The sequence below is a fragment of the Macaca mulatta genome, chromosome 7 (genome assembly GCF_049350105.2).
Source record: "Macaca mulatta isolate MMU2019108-1 chromosome 7, T2T-MMU8v2.0, whole genome shotgun sequence".
NCBI lineage: Eukaryota > Metazoa > Chordata > Mammalia > Primates > Cercopithecidae > Macaca > Macaca mulatta.
The window spans coordinates 26,639,456-26,654,610 of NC_133412.1; the positions used below are offsets into that span (position 1 = coordinate 26,639,456).

The 15,155-nt window shown below is 39.7% G+C and overlaps 1 protein-coding gene across 8 annotated transcripts in view; it reads left to right on the forward strand.

The window, feature by feature from the left end:
• The window catches only part of GALK2 (galactokinase 2), a 178,124-nt gene that overhangs the window by 155,289 nt on the left and 7,680 nt on the right, over positions 1 to 15,155 (forward strand). For all 8 annotated transcript variants that reach the window (XM_015142222.3, XM_028850902.2, XM_001113758.5 and 5 more), the window contains one exon: positions 14,529 to 14,730. In XM_015142222.3, the coding sequence (XP_014997708.2) occupies positions 14,529 to 14,730 (202 nt within the window). The remainder of the gene's footprint in view (positions 1 to 14,528; positions 14,731 to 15,155) is intronic.

The window sequence follows — 15,155 nt, forward strand, 5'->3', positions numbered from 1 at the left end:
ATCTGGTGAAAGCTTACTTGGTAATGATGGCTCGTCATTTTCTTCCCTGTCTTGCAGAATTCATGGTCTCTTCAGGAGCCAGTCATTCTAACATCCTAGTTCAAGAAAACATCTCCTTCTGTTTATTAGTTGTTCAATTTCTGTTGTCCTCTTTCAAAGTACTTAGCTTCAGGTGGAAGAAAGTTTCCTAATAATTTCTAAATTAGAAATTGTATGCTACTTTCTACCTACTGTGCCATTTGTTTCCATGAGAGTCAGCTGAGGTGAGTAACCGTGAATGGATCTAGTGGCTTAAGCAGGTTATTGCCAAATATCAATAGTAATGACAACAAAAATAATGACCTATTATATGTGTATAGATACTAGCAGTTTAACTATATGAGATCTAACTTGATCATCATTCATGCTGCAGGTTTCAGATGAAAATATGACAGGCCACCACTCTATATTCAGGGTAGAGATGCTCCATAGTTTTTTAGAAAATGTTTGAGGAAGATGGCTTCTTGTTTTGTCTTTAGAAAGGATTACAATGGGAGAGACCACAAAGATTAACACCCTTAGTCCATTAGGACTTCTCTAATATTGGGAAACCCTTATTCTGTCAAGGGCCGCTGATGGAACAGTAAAAAAGACCAGAGACCACCTACATCGGAAAGCAATATAATTTAGTCTTTTAATGAGAAGTTATAAAATATTCCAAGTAGAAGCAATATACAAGTCTACTTAATTAACACAAGAAATAGCAAGATATATGCTTCATTTCTCTTATTTTAGCCTAAAAAGTGAAGGGGGACAGAGAGGATGAAGATCACAATGGAAAGAGTCATATGAATAAAGAAAACAGGAAAAAGAATCTGATAAAGGGGGGAAGGTTGCTTATGGAAAAGCACATAAACACAAATGCAGAGAAATCACAAACAAACACACCTGTATGCATTCACTTCCCAACTGGCTTCCAGAGAACTACATAAGCACATTTGTAATCATGGAGTGCTGTGAAATAGCAGCATCTTGATTTATTCTTTCAGGGTATTGCCAGTTGTAGTGTAAACACCTTGAGAATAGGGACATCTCTAGATGTTTGTGAAAGTGAAAGATTTTTATCTTCTTAATGCTGCACGGCATTTTGGAAAGTTCAGGTATAGTGCAGGTGTATTGTCCTTCAATACTTGCCTTGAGGAAATTCAGAGAAGGGCCACATTTGGCACATGATTCAGAGCTCCCTCACTTTCAGTCCCTAGGTGGCTCTTCCTGTTCTGCTCCAGTGCCTGCCTTCCAAAAGCAAATTCCGGACAACAGCCTATGTAATCTAGTAGGGTCATTTCACATGCCAGATAACAAACTGTTGACATAATCTGGTCACCTGCTGCTTTTTCATCATATTGGGAAATAAATAACATAAGTAAATAGAGGTAGATTTTTATTCCTTTATCAGCAAATGTTTGACTGAGAACCAACTATTTAAGCACTGTGCTAGGTACTGTGTAGTAGAATCAGTAAGGCCAGCATAATCACTATTCTTACTTAATTTTGTGGGAAGACAACATTAAAACAATAACTAAAGTGTCCTGATAGAAATATGCTACTTATTTCACAGGTAGGCACTAATTTTTCTTTTGCCTCTCTTTTATCCTTTTTTATTCCCTTATATATTTTTCCTGTAATTCAATTAATAGAAGAAATCTAGGACAAGATCTTATTCCCTTTCATGTAAAAAATACCAGGCCAGGCCAGCTCTAGGCAAGCATGATCACTGTTTCTCATAGTCCTTCTTGCAGCTCTGCATTGACCAAGATTCCCTCTTAACTCTCTAGGCTCCTTTTCAAATGGCTTGAAATTGTTTCCTCTTTTCATGTTTTCCAAGAATAAAGTTTTAGGAAAGTTCTGGAAAATTAATGGGAAAGTAATTCCCTGAAGAGAGTGAGACACAAAAATATGGCTTATCCAGGGAGCAGCTTCAGATTCTTCCCTTGCTAATAGGATGAGAGCAAAATGATGTGTATTGAGAACCTGCCATATTCAAGACACTCTATTAGGTTCCAAAGGGGCTATAAAGATATAAAGAGGGCACAATCCCTGCCCTCCTAAAGCAATATATGGTAACTATAATTAGAAAGGAACACAAAGTAATTAAAGTGTGCCAAGGTGGGAGATATGGATGCCTCTGACTTATGTTTTGTGAGAGTTTTGTAAAAGAGGTGGCATCCAGGCTGATACTGAAAGAGATGTGGGGATTGCAGAATCAGACTGGGTAGGATGCTGATGCAGTGTCTTCATTCTGGGACTCTGCATGCTGCCAGTGGACAGGCAATGATGGTGCAGGGCAGGCATCTCAAGTCAACGGGGAGAGGATAGTGTCACAACCATACCATTTGGGGGACTGTTGATGTGTCTTGATGAATTGAAATGTGGGGGCTTTCATTTGTTGGGCAATGGAAAAATATGCTAGATTTTGATGCAATGAAATATTCACAAATGCCACAATCAAAATGGCACTTCGGGAAGTTTGTCATGGTATGTATGAGCAGGTTGATTAGAGGGGAGAGGGATACCAGTTAGAAGGTAGTGCAATGGTACAGACATGGGATGATAAGAATCCAAACTACAAAGGTAGAGAGTAGAATGGAAAGAAGAGAGTGATGGACTCTGTCTTGTAACGTGAATGACTCTGGACTTATTTACAGGAGCTTAGCATATGCCAGCGTGTGAAATGCAGGTGAGGGTGACTACAGTGGAGTGAGGCAACGGTTTTGATCAGAGGAGTAAAATGTACTACGGAACAGACCTTGAAGGCTCTTGCTACTTTGGAAATCTGAGAAAGGGAAGCCATAAACACGAGGAGCACTGTTACTCTCCATAAAACAGTATTATGCTGTTGATTTTCAAATATTCACAAATGCTTTTTGGAATGTACTTTTCCATGGATTAGTGTGTTTTATGTTGAAAGTGCTTTTTTTTTTTTTTTTTTTTTTTTTCCACCAGCGGGTTTGCTTTTAAAATCAGGTAAAGATATTTTCCCTTTAAATGTAAAATGCTAATTTAATTTAGTCTTTGCTGCATGGGAATGGGATACTAATGTGGCTGAAAACAGCAGTTTATTTTATGTGGGTTTGACCATTTCAGAAGTTTAACATTTTTAAAAAATATTATTACTAGGAAAATAAATTTGAAACCACATTCCAACTTCAATGAGGATTATTCAAGTGTTTTTCAATTATATTGCTTAAATACTCCAAAGAGTCTTTGCCTCAGAGCACAGACTCCTTATTATGACTTTGCTACAAAGGAAAACAGGACTCTGTTCTGGGTTCTGAAGTGGTTTTCCTCATCCACCTCTGGATTGCTCTTCTTGGAGACCAACTCTTGGTTTAGCCTAGTGGAGCTTTCTATTTGTTAGAGAAATTGACCAGTAATGTGTGGTTATATGATTGTGCACAGCCAGCTACAGCCACAACTACTTTTAGCCCCTCACTCAAACAGTGGGAAAATATTCTGGGGTATGAAAGTCTCAGGAAGATTAATTATACACTTACATGATAAAGATTTCCAGTTATCTCAGACCAGCATATTTATTCTTTATGATTAATTATCCCGAGATAGCCTTCATTTAAGGTAATGAAATATTCTTAAAATACTTACTACGTTTTAGCTTGATAGCTGAAAACAAATGCTCTGCATTCTTCTGTATTTACAAACCTTTATGCAGTTTGGTGATATGAGGCTACGTGGAGAAACTCGCTGCATAAAGAATGAGGGAGATGATGGTCCAGCTCTCCCTTGCAGTCATCAGACTGACGTCCAGAACTGCATTCAGGCCGGGGAACCACCCTTCAAGAAGGGCATACACAGACTAAAGTGTATTTGGAAGAATAAACAGGTGAAGGAGACTGGAAATTCAATCATGTTGTAACTTGGAAGGTTGCTCTGGAGAGAAGACTCAAATAGTTGTGGTATTTCACTGCTGCAGGGGGCAGGTAGCAGCTGCCATAGTTTTGGCTACCTAGCATCTGGGCCCCTTTTCCATCTCAGGGAAATCTGCTATGTGTATGTTGGTGATGGGGAGGGTCTTGCATTCTATGGTAGAAGTTGAAGGGTCAGATTTGTCTGTTTTGAGTCACTTGACACTTGCATGTGGACAAGGGTACTAGGCTTCTTCTGGTGTCCAGGCACGTGTTTATGGCTGGGGCTTTGAGTCTAACAGGCATAGGTCAGTTGATAAAGTGTCTAAATTCCAATGTCACATCCAGACTGCTCTTGTGGAATGATGTTGGCAGTTCTTCACTGGCTGCTTCCCGTAGCTTCTAACCTCTTCCCACCTGGTTTCACGTTCTAATAGAGAATGGAAATATCTAATCCTAAAAGATTTTGTGAGCTTCTTAGTATCTTTGAAATAAGTTTCTCTTTTGCTTGAGGTAGTTGGTGTAGGTTTCTGTTGTTCACAAACAAGAATCCTGACTGATATAATTACTAAAAACATAATGATTTCTTATTTCTAACTGGAATTATTTTATTTTTTACTATTTAGTGAATTTTTTCTTTAATTTTTAGTTAACATATGATAATTGTACATATTTATAGGGTACAGAGTGATATTTCAATACAGGTATACAAATGTGTAATGATCAAATCAAGATAATTAGGCTATACATCACCTCAAACATTTAGCATGGCTTTGTGTTGGGAACATTCAGAATCCTCTTTTCTAGTTGCTTGTTTTTTGTTTTCGTTTTTGTTTTTGAGGTGGAGTTTCGTTCTTGTTGCCCAGGCTGGAGTGCAATGGCATGATCTTGGCTCACCGCAATCTCTGCCTCCCGGGTTCAAGCAATTCTCATGCCTCAGCCTCCTGAGTAGCTGAGATTATAGGCATGTGCCACCACGCCTGGCTAATTTTGTATTTTTAGTAGAGATGGGTTTCTCCATGTTGGTCAGGCTGGTCTCGAACTTCCGACCTCAGGTGATCCACCCAAAGTCCTGGGATTACAGGCATGAGCCACCATGCCCGGCCTCTTCTAGTGTTTTTGAACATGTATAATAAATTCTTGTTAACTGTAGTCACTCTACAGTGCTATAGGACACTCTACAGTGCTATAGGACACTAACTTAGTCCTCCTATCTAGCTACAAGTTTGTAACCATTCTCTTCTACCTGCCTTCCCCCACTACCCTTCCTAGCCTCTAATAACTATAATTCTATTCTCTACTTCCATGAGCTTAGTTATTTTTAGCTCCTGCAGATGGGTGAGATCATGTGGGTTTTTTTTTTTTTTTATCTCTCTGCCTGATTTATCTCACATAACATAATGCCTTCTAGGTTTATCCATATTTCCGCTAATGACAGGATTTCATTCTTTTTTATTGTTCAGTAGTATTCTATTGTGTGTACATGCCACATTTTCTTTATTCATTCATCTGTTGGTGAACATTTAGGTTGATCCTATATCTTGGCTATTGTGAATAGTGCTGAAATAAACATGGGGCACAGATACCCTTTGATATACTGATTTTCTTTCTTTTGGATAAATACCCAGTAGTGAGATTGATGAATCATGGTAGTTCTATTTTTAGTTTTTTCAGAAACCTCTATACTGTTTTCCACAATGGCTGTACTAATTTACATTCCAACCAACAGTGTAGAAGAGTTCCCTCTTCTCTGCATCTTCACCAGCACTTGTTATTATTTTGTCTTTTTGATAGTAGCCATTCTAACTGGGTGAGACGATATCTCATGGTGGTTTTCATTGGCATTTCCCTGATGATTAATGATGTTAAGCATTTTTTCATATACCTGTCAGCCATTTATATGTCTTCTTTTGAGAAATCTCTATTCAGACCCTTTGCCTATTTTTTAACTGCATTTTTGTTTTTGTTGTTGAGTTGTTTGAGTTCTTTGTATATTCTGGATGTTAGTTCCTCGTTAGATGAGTAGTTTGCAGGTGTTCTCTCCCATTCTGCAGGTTGTCTCTTCATTCTGTTGATAGGTTTCCTTTGCTGTGTAGAATCTTTTTAGTTTCATGTTGTCCTATTTATTTTTGTTGTTGTCAGTGGTGACTTTTGTTGTCTTACCCATAAGATCTTTGCCTATACCAGTGTCCTGATGCATTTCCCCTCTGTTCTCTTCTAGTAGTTTTATAGTTTTGGTTTTTACATTTAAGTCTTTAATTCATCTTAAGTTGATTTTTTTATATGGTGAGAGATAGGAGTCTGTTTGTCTTCTTCTGCATATAAATATCCAGTTTTCTCAGCACCATTTATTGACAAGCATATCCTTTTCTCAATCTAACTGGAATTTTTAACCTGGATTCAACAATAGCTTTATGGAATCTGTGTGTTTGTTGTGTTATATGCAGTATTTTGGTTATTTGTTCATTCACATGGGGGAGAGAGTCCATTGTTTTATTTACTTCTCAAAAGGTTCTATAATCCTTAAAGGGCCAAGAACCACTTATCTGCAGGATACAATTTAAACATCTTAGCATGACATTCAAAGTTCTCATTATCTGGCCTCAGCCCATTGCTTTGATTTTCTCTCCCATTACATTCTCTGCTGCTTCTATTTCTTTATCCTCTTTTCATGCTCCAGTAGTCAAAGTACTCTGTGTTCTCTAAAAGCACCTAATGATTTATAGTCTCTACGTCTTTGCTCTTGATGTTCTTTCTGCCCAACCCTTTTCTTTGGTTCTTATCCCACCGTTCCATTGGTTTGCTGAACACCTACTCATCTATTTAGACTTCACTGGTTTAATTCCTCAGTGGATGTAATGATTACTGTGCTACATCCCCTTGGCCTACCTGATTTCAGCATTGCTGGCAGCCCATGTTAAGCTAGCAGCTTGTATGAGTGCCTCTTCTTTGTAGCCTTTGTGCATTCTCCACAGTCACTGAAGGCAGACGTGTTACCCAGGCATATCTTTGTGGAGAAGTTAACCCTTCTTGGGGGAAACACTCAAACAATGAGAATGTGAGTGGGCCAATGCCCCAGCCTTCCCATTGCCTGTGGGCCAATGGTGGGCACATTTAACATGACTCTTCAGAGAGATCCCTGAGAGATTAGGCCGGGAGCTGTCCACATAGTTAATCTGCTCACTAAGCCCCCTTTTTTGGCTTGCTTTCTTTCCTGAATCACTTTCCTTCCTCTTTCACCCCTGCTTCCTAGATTTCTGCTCTCTGCATCCAAGTCTTTATCTCAAGCTCTACTCTCATATGCATCTAGATCCAGACACCCTCTTGACTGTGTGCCTTTATTTTAGCTGTGAGATGCTGCTTTAGCATATCTCGCCCTTTATTGATCTCATTTAATGATTTCTTTCTAGTAGACTATTACTTGTGGAGAGTAAAGAGCTTATCTTATTGTGATGTGAGTGGGCACCATCCAACTGGCTGCCAGTATGGGTAGAACAAAGCAGGTGGAAGAAGATAGGTTTTGCTGAGTCCTCTTGCTCCCTTTCTCTTCCTGTGTCAGATGCTTGCTTCCTCTCCTCCTGCCCTTAGACATCAGATTCTAGGTTCTTCAGCCTTGGATTCTGGGACTTACACCAGCAGCCTTCTGGGGGTCCTAGGGCCTTTGGCTTCAGACTGAGGGCTGCACTGTTGGCTTCTCTGGTTTTGAGGTTCTCAGACTTGGACTGAGTCATACTACTGTCCTCTCTCCCTCCCCAGCTTGGAGACAGCCTATCAGGAGACTTCTCCTTGTGATTATATCAGCCAATTCACCTTCTTTTATATACCTATATATCCTGTTCGTTCTGTCCCACTGGAGAACCCTGTTTAATACACTTATTTATTATTGGTCCCTAAGCAGGTACATAGTGGACCCTCCACAATGTGTAAAAGGCATGGTGCCTGAGAGCTGTCTTCAGATATCGGAAGGGTTACCTTGTGTTTACATATGTCTGGGGAACAGAACCAAGACCAAAGAGTAGAGGTTACAAGACAAAAGTAGTAGTGGCATATAAACTAGTGAGGCAGGCTAAGGGTCACATAGTTGGGAATGGTGAGAACTGTGTGGAATAAAGTGTGTGTACCCTGTCTCAAAGGGGTAGGTACTCCTCAGCTCCAGTCAACAGTTGCTAGGCAGTAATGCAGATCCAGCACTATCAGACCTTCCGGTTTTCCAAACTAAGTAGAAATCCAGATTCTTAGGTAAATCTTCCAGCATAAAGACATTTGAATCAAGAAGGCATCACCGTGGCTGGCTGTGGCGCATGGGTTGTTAGTTTGTAATCTTTGTATAGTGGATATAGCCGAGGATGTTAAAGCCTCAGATGTGAGGATGGCTTTCTAGAGAGCCAGATTCTGGTCAGCTTGCTTTCTTCAGGCCCATGAACACACTCTGCCTGTTCCCACCTTGGGCCTTTGGCCATTTTCTCTTCACAGCAGGGACACTGTGTGGCTCAGACCCCTCTCCTGTGACATCTCCCACTGCTGGTCCTTCCCCAGCAAGCCCTGTCTTCTTAGTGCACCTTCAGCATTTCCAGCACTCAGATGTCTGCTGCAATTGCTCACTGTCTAGTGGCGTCATGGTTTGTCTTATCTGAATAAGTAAGTTACAAGTTCCCTTAATGCAGAGGTTCTACTTCCTGTGGCTTTCCCGTCATTTGAAGCATGGTATTGGGTGCATAGCAGGTGCTCAGTAAGAACTGTTGGTTCACTGTTGCTAGATGACTGACATACTCAGTGCTTATGGCATCACTCTTAGCAGAAGACGACGTAATAAAGAAGAGGCCACCAGCTCTTGCATGGAGAACTTAAAATTAAATCAGTGAAGCTCTTTCAGATGACTCAGTGCTTTTGGCATTGCTCTTAGCAGACGATGAGGTAATAAAGAAGAGGCCACTAGCTCTTGCATGCAGAGGTTAAATTTAAATCAGTGGGACTCTTTCAGAGATGAAATAGACATGTCCTCTATCTACTGTTGACCTGCTGTCCTCAGAGCTTAAAATGGTGCTCAGTGTGCCTCACCTGTCAAAGGCTTTCCCTCATCATTTCCCACCAGAGATCCAACAAAATAACCAATTATGTGTGCCCTTATTTAGATTTCTTGATTAGAGATGGGTTCTGATCATAAACTATGTAACCATCTTTTAAAGGAAAATGTTAATAGGCAACTCTTTGTTACAAAGATTGCCTAAAAGAAAAAAAACTTAATTTTAACTGTTGATGACTATTTATTTTTGTATTCTTTCTCTTTTATTTGAAACACATTTTGTTTTAGAAATCTCTTTTTCTCTCACATCTATAAAGCAAAATACAACATAAACAATTCTCAGTCATCTGTGATAATGAGTGTTAGGGTATACTTTGGACATTGAAGTTTACTAATTGTTTCCAAACTTTATTTTAGCAAACTTTCCCCACTTTGTGGTGAGGATGCTAGTGAGTATAAATTGTCAAAATAGTATGTCTCCTTTATATTCTGTATTGCACTTGTTTCACTACTGTTTATTTAGCCTAGTTTCAGTGCAGTTTTGTTACAAGGAGAAGGATCGGAATCATTCATTCAATAAACATTTATTGAACCCCTACTAAGTGCCAGATCCTATTTTAGCTGCTAGAGATAGTTGTGAAGAAATTAGACATTGGTGGGAGACAACCACAAACCAATGAACAAATGAACGCACAGGAAAATATTGGATGGAGATAGGTGTTGGGAGCATAAAACAGAATGGAGAAAATATGTCTGGTGGGGGCTACTCCAGATTGGAGTTGAGTCTCTTGAAAGCTGTGACATCTGAGTCTTGAACCACAAGAAGGAACCAGCCATGGGAAGATCATGGGGAAGAGCATTTCAGGACAACAAAACAGCTACTGCCACAGACCTATCGCAGGAGCCACGTGGTGTGCTGGAAGCACAGCTAGGAGGCCAGTCAGAAGGAATGTAGCCAATAGAATTTATTATACAAGTCAAAATTACTAGCAACAAAATGAAATATGTATTTTGTAGTTTAAGTATATATGGCCATGAACATTTAGATTTCAGAATTTGTGCCGTGATTTCATGACTAAATTCAGTGATTATGTAAGATTCACATTGGAGAAAATCAGTGTTCTGAAGACTATGCAGTGCATCCCGCTTTGAAGCTTTGGATTTCTCATGACTAGGATAGGCCATTAATAATATTGGAGGAAAGTATCATCTAGTGTTATATTCTTAAATTGAATTTGCCTTGAAAGTAATCATGCATACAATGAACATAGTAAGAAACAGCTTCCTTAATCCTTTAATGTAATAATTGCTCCCAATGATTACAAGAGCTTATAGACAGCTGGAACATCCGGCTATCATGTTAGCTGGACAAGGAAGAAAGCTGTTATGGATAAAGCTTCAGATTTTCTTGCATTTTTTGATATCTGTATAACAGAGACCTGATGAGTTGCCAATACGTAACAAGCCAGAACCCTGAATCCAGAGAGCATTTGTGACATTCAGCCAACACAGAACTGCTTTCCCACCCAAAGGGTGGTCTCCAAATCTGTTGTAGCTTTTGGCAGGATTTTTATTTCACAATTGAAAACAGATGCCCTTTCTGCCCTTTCCCTTGTTGTCTGAGTTACTACCATTCAGGAGATTGCAAGCCATGGCAATCTCTCATGCACCTTCAGAATGCCCAGCAAGAGTCCTCGTTAGACACTGGTATTCAGAAGTCCTACTGTGAAACACTTCCTCTGCAAGAAGTGAACAGATTCAGGAAGGTGCCAGGATTGTGAAGTTCCGGTAGTCTGGTGGGTGTCTTGTGAATGTTTTTTGTCAAAATCAAAGCACCAGTCCTGGGTTTAATAGAAAACATCTCTCTGGATAGTTTCTATTTTAAAATATTTAATCCTAAAAGAAAATATTTAATCCTAAAGAAGTATGTAATCCTAAAGGAAAACCAAAGTGTACTCTCCCTAATGGAATGTATTGAGTTTCATTATAGGATATGGCCCTAAAATATGCTTGGATAGGATATTGCAAATCCAGAGTATCAAAAATCACTAAACTACTAAATTCTTGATTGACTAAAAGAGACTTATTAGACATAACAACTGAATATAATGTGTGGAATTTGTTTGGATCTTGGTGTAAACCAATTGAAATTTGAACTGGTGGACAATTGGGAAAATTTAAATATGGACTCAGTATGAGGCAATATTAAGGAACCACTGGTAATTTTGTTAGGTGTGATAATGATATAGTGGTTATCTAAGAAAATAAGAGTTATAAAGACAGTGCTGTGGAGGGGAAAAAATGAAACCTGAAACTTTAATAAGATTTATTGGTTCATTAGTAGAAATGTAAAAGTGCTTCCGTAAAAGTAATCATAGTTTAGGGGAGAGGAACCTAGAGGCAGACCCAGGAGGAGAGAGTCATGGAGAAAAGGAGATTTTGAAGGATGTTCAGTGTCCTTCAGTGAAGGGACAGTGCCAGCTCTAAATGGCTCTGCAAGGGAAGAGCCAGGGGATAAATCCTCCTCACTCTTTTCCCTCCCATCTGTTGCTGATCTTTTCCTGCTCTCAAATCTAGATGGCAGGGGACTCACTGGTGTAGTCTATACAGGTCAGCCTTTGGGGCTGATAGTAGGGTGGAAAAGGGCAGAGAGTAGAACTGGGGATGTAAACAAAAGCTACTAGTAACAGCATCTTTATAAAGTATAACAATATGGGCGGAATGTTGAAGGACAGATACTCTTGGAAGAAGCCCTTCATAGAATTACAAAATGTTAGGGCTGGAAGGATCCTGAGAAGTGACTCTCAACCTCATTTTAGAGGTGAGGAAATAGAGTATTATAGCAATTTGTATATAGCTAGTTGTCACAGAGCTGTTAAGAAATTACAGACTTTTTGATGTGAACAGACACTTCTCAAAAGAAGACATTTAGGTGGCCAACAAACATGTGAAAAAAAGCTCATCATCACTGGTCATTAGAGAAATGCAAATCAAAACCACAATGAGATACCATCTGACACCAGTTAGAAAGGCAATTATTAAAAAGTCAGGAAGCAACAGATGCTGGAGAGGATGTGGAGAAATAGGAACATTTTTACACTGTTGTTGGGAGTGTAAATTAGTTCAACCATTGTGGAAGACAGTGTGGCAGTTCCTCAAGGATCTTGAACTAGAAATACCATTTGACCCAGCAATCTCATTACTGGGTATATACCCAAAGGACTATACATCATTCTACTATAAAGACACATGCACATGTATGTTTATTGTGGCACTATTCACAATAGCAAAGACTTGGAACCAATCCAAATGTCCATCAATGATAAATTGGATAAAGAAAATGTGGCACATATACACCATGGAATACTATGCAGCCATAAAAAAGGATGAGTTCATGTCCTTTACAGGGACGTGGATGAAGCTGGAAACTATCATTCTCAGCAAACTAACACAGGAACAGAAAACCAAACACTGCATGTTCTCACTCATAAGTAGGAGCTGAACAATGGACACATGGACACAGGGAGGGGAACATCACACACTGGGGCCTGTCGGTGGTTGGGAGGTACGGGAGGGATAGCATTAGGAGAAATACCTAATAGAGATGACGAGTTGATGAGTGCAGCAAACCATCATGGCATGTGTATATCTACAGTAAAATTAAAAATTAAGTAGTAATTAAAAATTAAAAATTAAATTAAGTAAAATTAAAAAAATAAATAAATTATAAACTTTTTGATTTTCAGCCCTGTCTCTTTCCCCTAGGCCTGGGAATTTTCATAAATATTCCAAAATTTTCCCAGACCCACCACACCAGCTAAGCCACTGTTCAATATGGGTGAAAATGGTAAGGAAGTCTAAGTTGTTATTCACAGGAATGTGTAAGCATTATAGACATAGCCATTGCAGTAGGCCATATTTCTGTAGCTGAAATTACAGATTCATTGTGGGTAATCTGGAAAATACATATATGTGTCAAAAGGAAAATAAAAGCACCCATAATGGACCACAGAGATAACTACTATTAACATTTTGGTGCTTTCCTATCAGTTTTTAAAATTAAAATGTACATAAATATATGTATGTGTGTATGGAAAATTAGTATCAGTTGTACATATAGTTTTGCAGGTTGTTTTTTCACTTAATAATGAATAATTTCCTATATATCAAATTGCCTTAGAATCTGAGTTTTGATAGCAGTAATATTTCAAAAATGAATACAGCATAATTTTTTAAAGTCCTCTGTTATTAGATACTTGAGTTGTTTCTTACTTTCTTCTATGATAAATAATGCTGCAGTGTATATATATATATATATATATATACACACAAACACACACATATATAGGTACATATATAAATATTATATATCCCATATAAATAATTGTGTTTATCTGGGACATATATTATTTTTATTAAAAAATTGCCACTGTTAAGAATTTCCGGGGCCGGGCGCGGTGGCTCAAGCCTGTAATCCCAGCACTTTGGGAGGCCGAGATGGGCGGATCACGAGGTCAGGAGATCGAGACCATCCTGGCTAACACGGTGAAACCCCGTCTCTACTAAGAAATACAAAAAATAGCCGGGCGAGGTGGCGGGCGCCTGTAGTCCCAGCTACTCCGGAGGCTGAGGCCGGAGAATGGCGTGAACCCGGGAGGCGGAGCTTGCAGTGAGCTGAGATCCGGCCACTGCACTCCAGCCTGGGCTACAGAGCGAGACTCCGTCTCAAAAAAAAAAAAAAAAAAAAAAAAAAAAAAAGAATTTCCAGGGGTCCTTTCTATTGGGGCAGAGTGGAAAGAACATGGCTGTAGGGTCAGGCATCCCTGATCTGTTTGGCTTCCGCCATGTTCTGGATGTGTGACCTTAAGCATGTCACTTCACTCTATTGAGCCTCCTCCTTTCTGTTAACAGGGATCATACTGTACATCCCTCAGTGCTGTGATGAGAACTATACGAGGTGATGAGTACTTTTTTTCGAGATGGAGTCTTGCTCTGTCACCCAGGTTGGAATGCAATGGCGTGATCTCGGCTCACTGCAACCTCTGCCTCCCAGGTTCAAGCAATTCTCCTGCCTCAGCCTCCCAAATAGCTGGGATTACAGGCACCCACCACCATGCCCAGGTAATTTTTGTATTTTTAGTAGAGACGGGTTTTCACCGTGTTGTTCAGGCTGGTCTTGAACTCCTGACCGCAGGTGATCCACCCGCCTCGGCCTCCCAAAGTGCTGGGTTTACAGATGTGAGCCACCACACCCGGCCTACACAAAGTAGTACTTTCAAAGTGTCTGGCGTGTAGGGTGTACTCAATACATGTTACGTCTCTCTTCATTTGGGATGGATTAGATTGCACATAAGTGTATGCACATGTGTGTTGAGTGAAGTGAAGGAAATATCGTTACAAAATTTTATTCAGTATCAAGAAAAAAGTAAAACTGACTTGCAAATAGACACATTTCAATGGAAAGAATCCTTTCAGTGAAAGACCTATTACAGTTTAAGATATTGATAATGAAAACAGAAATGAAAGTCTTCAAAAGTGTATTTTTCTTTATACTGGGTTGTCCAGTAACTATTCCCTCCCTCCCTCCCATCCCCTTCCTTCGTCAGTGCTTATCTTCAAACTCTATCAGCGGGCAAAGCATGTGTACAGCGAGGCTGCGCGAGTGCTCCAGTTTAAGAAGATATGTGAAGAAGCACCTGAAAACATGGTCCAGCTGCTGGGAGAGTTGATGAACCAGAGCCACATGAGCTGCCGGGACATGTATGAGTGCAGCTGCCCTGAGCTGGACCAGCTGGTGGACATCTGTCGGTGAGGCAGCCTGGTGGGGGCCAAGGGATGCCATCAAATAATATTGTTTAAATAAATGGAAAAAGATGCAACATTTCGTAATCTATGGGAATGAAGATTGTTCCCCACTTCCTATATGAGGGGTCTCCGATGATATAGAGCTAAACTTGTTCCCTTCTAAATGCCTGTAGGATGAAAGATTTGATACCTGGCTCCATGATTTTATGGGGCTCTGGGTTTGGAGTCAGTTTGGAGTCAGCTCTTTACATCATGGGAAAGACCTTTCCATCTTTGGATGATTAGGCCTTTCAGGATGGTAACTTTGCTCAGAGCTGGGCCCTGTTAACTTTCTCATGATATGTTTTATTATACTGCTGCTCTGCCAGAAACTCCTGTCCAGTGTCCTAGTTAAGTTTAGTAGTTCTACTCAGAAGAAGGGAGAAAAC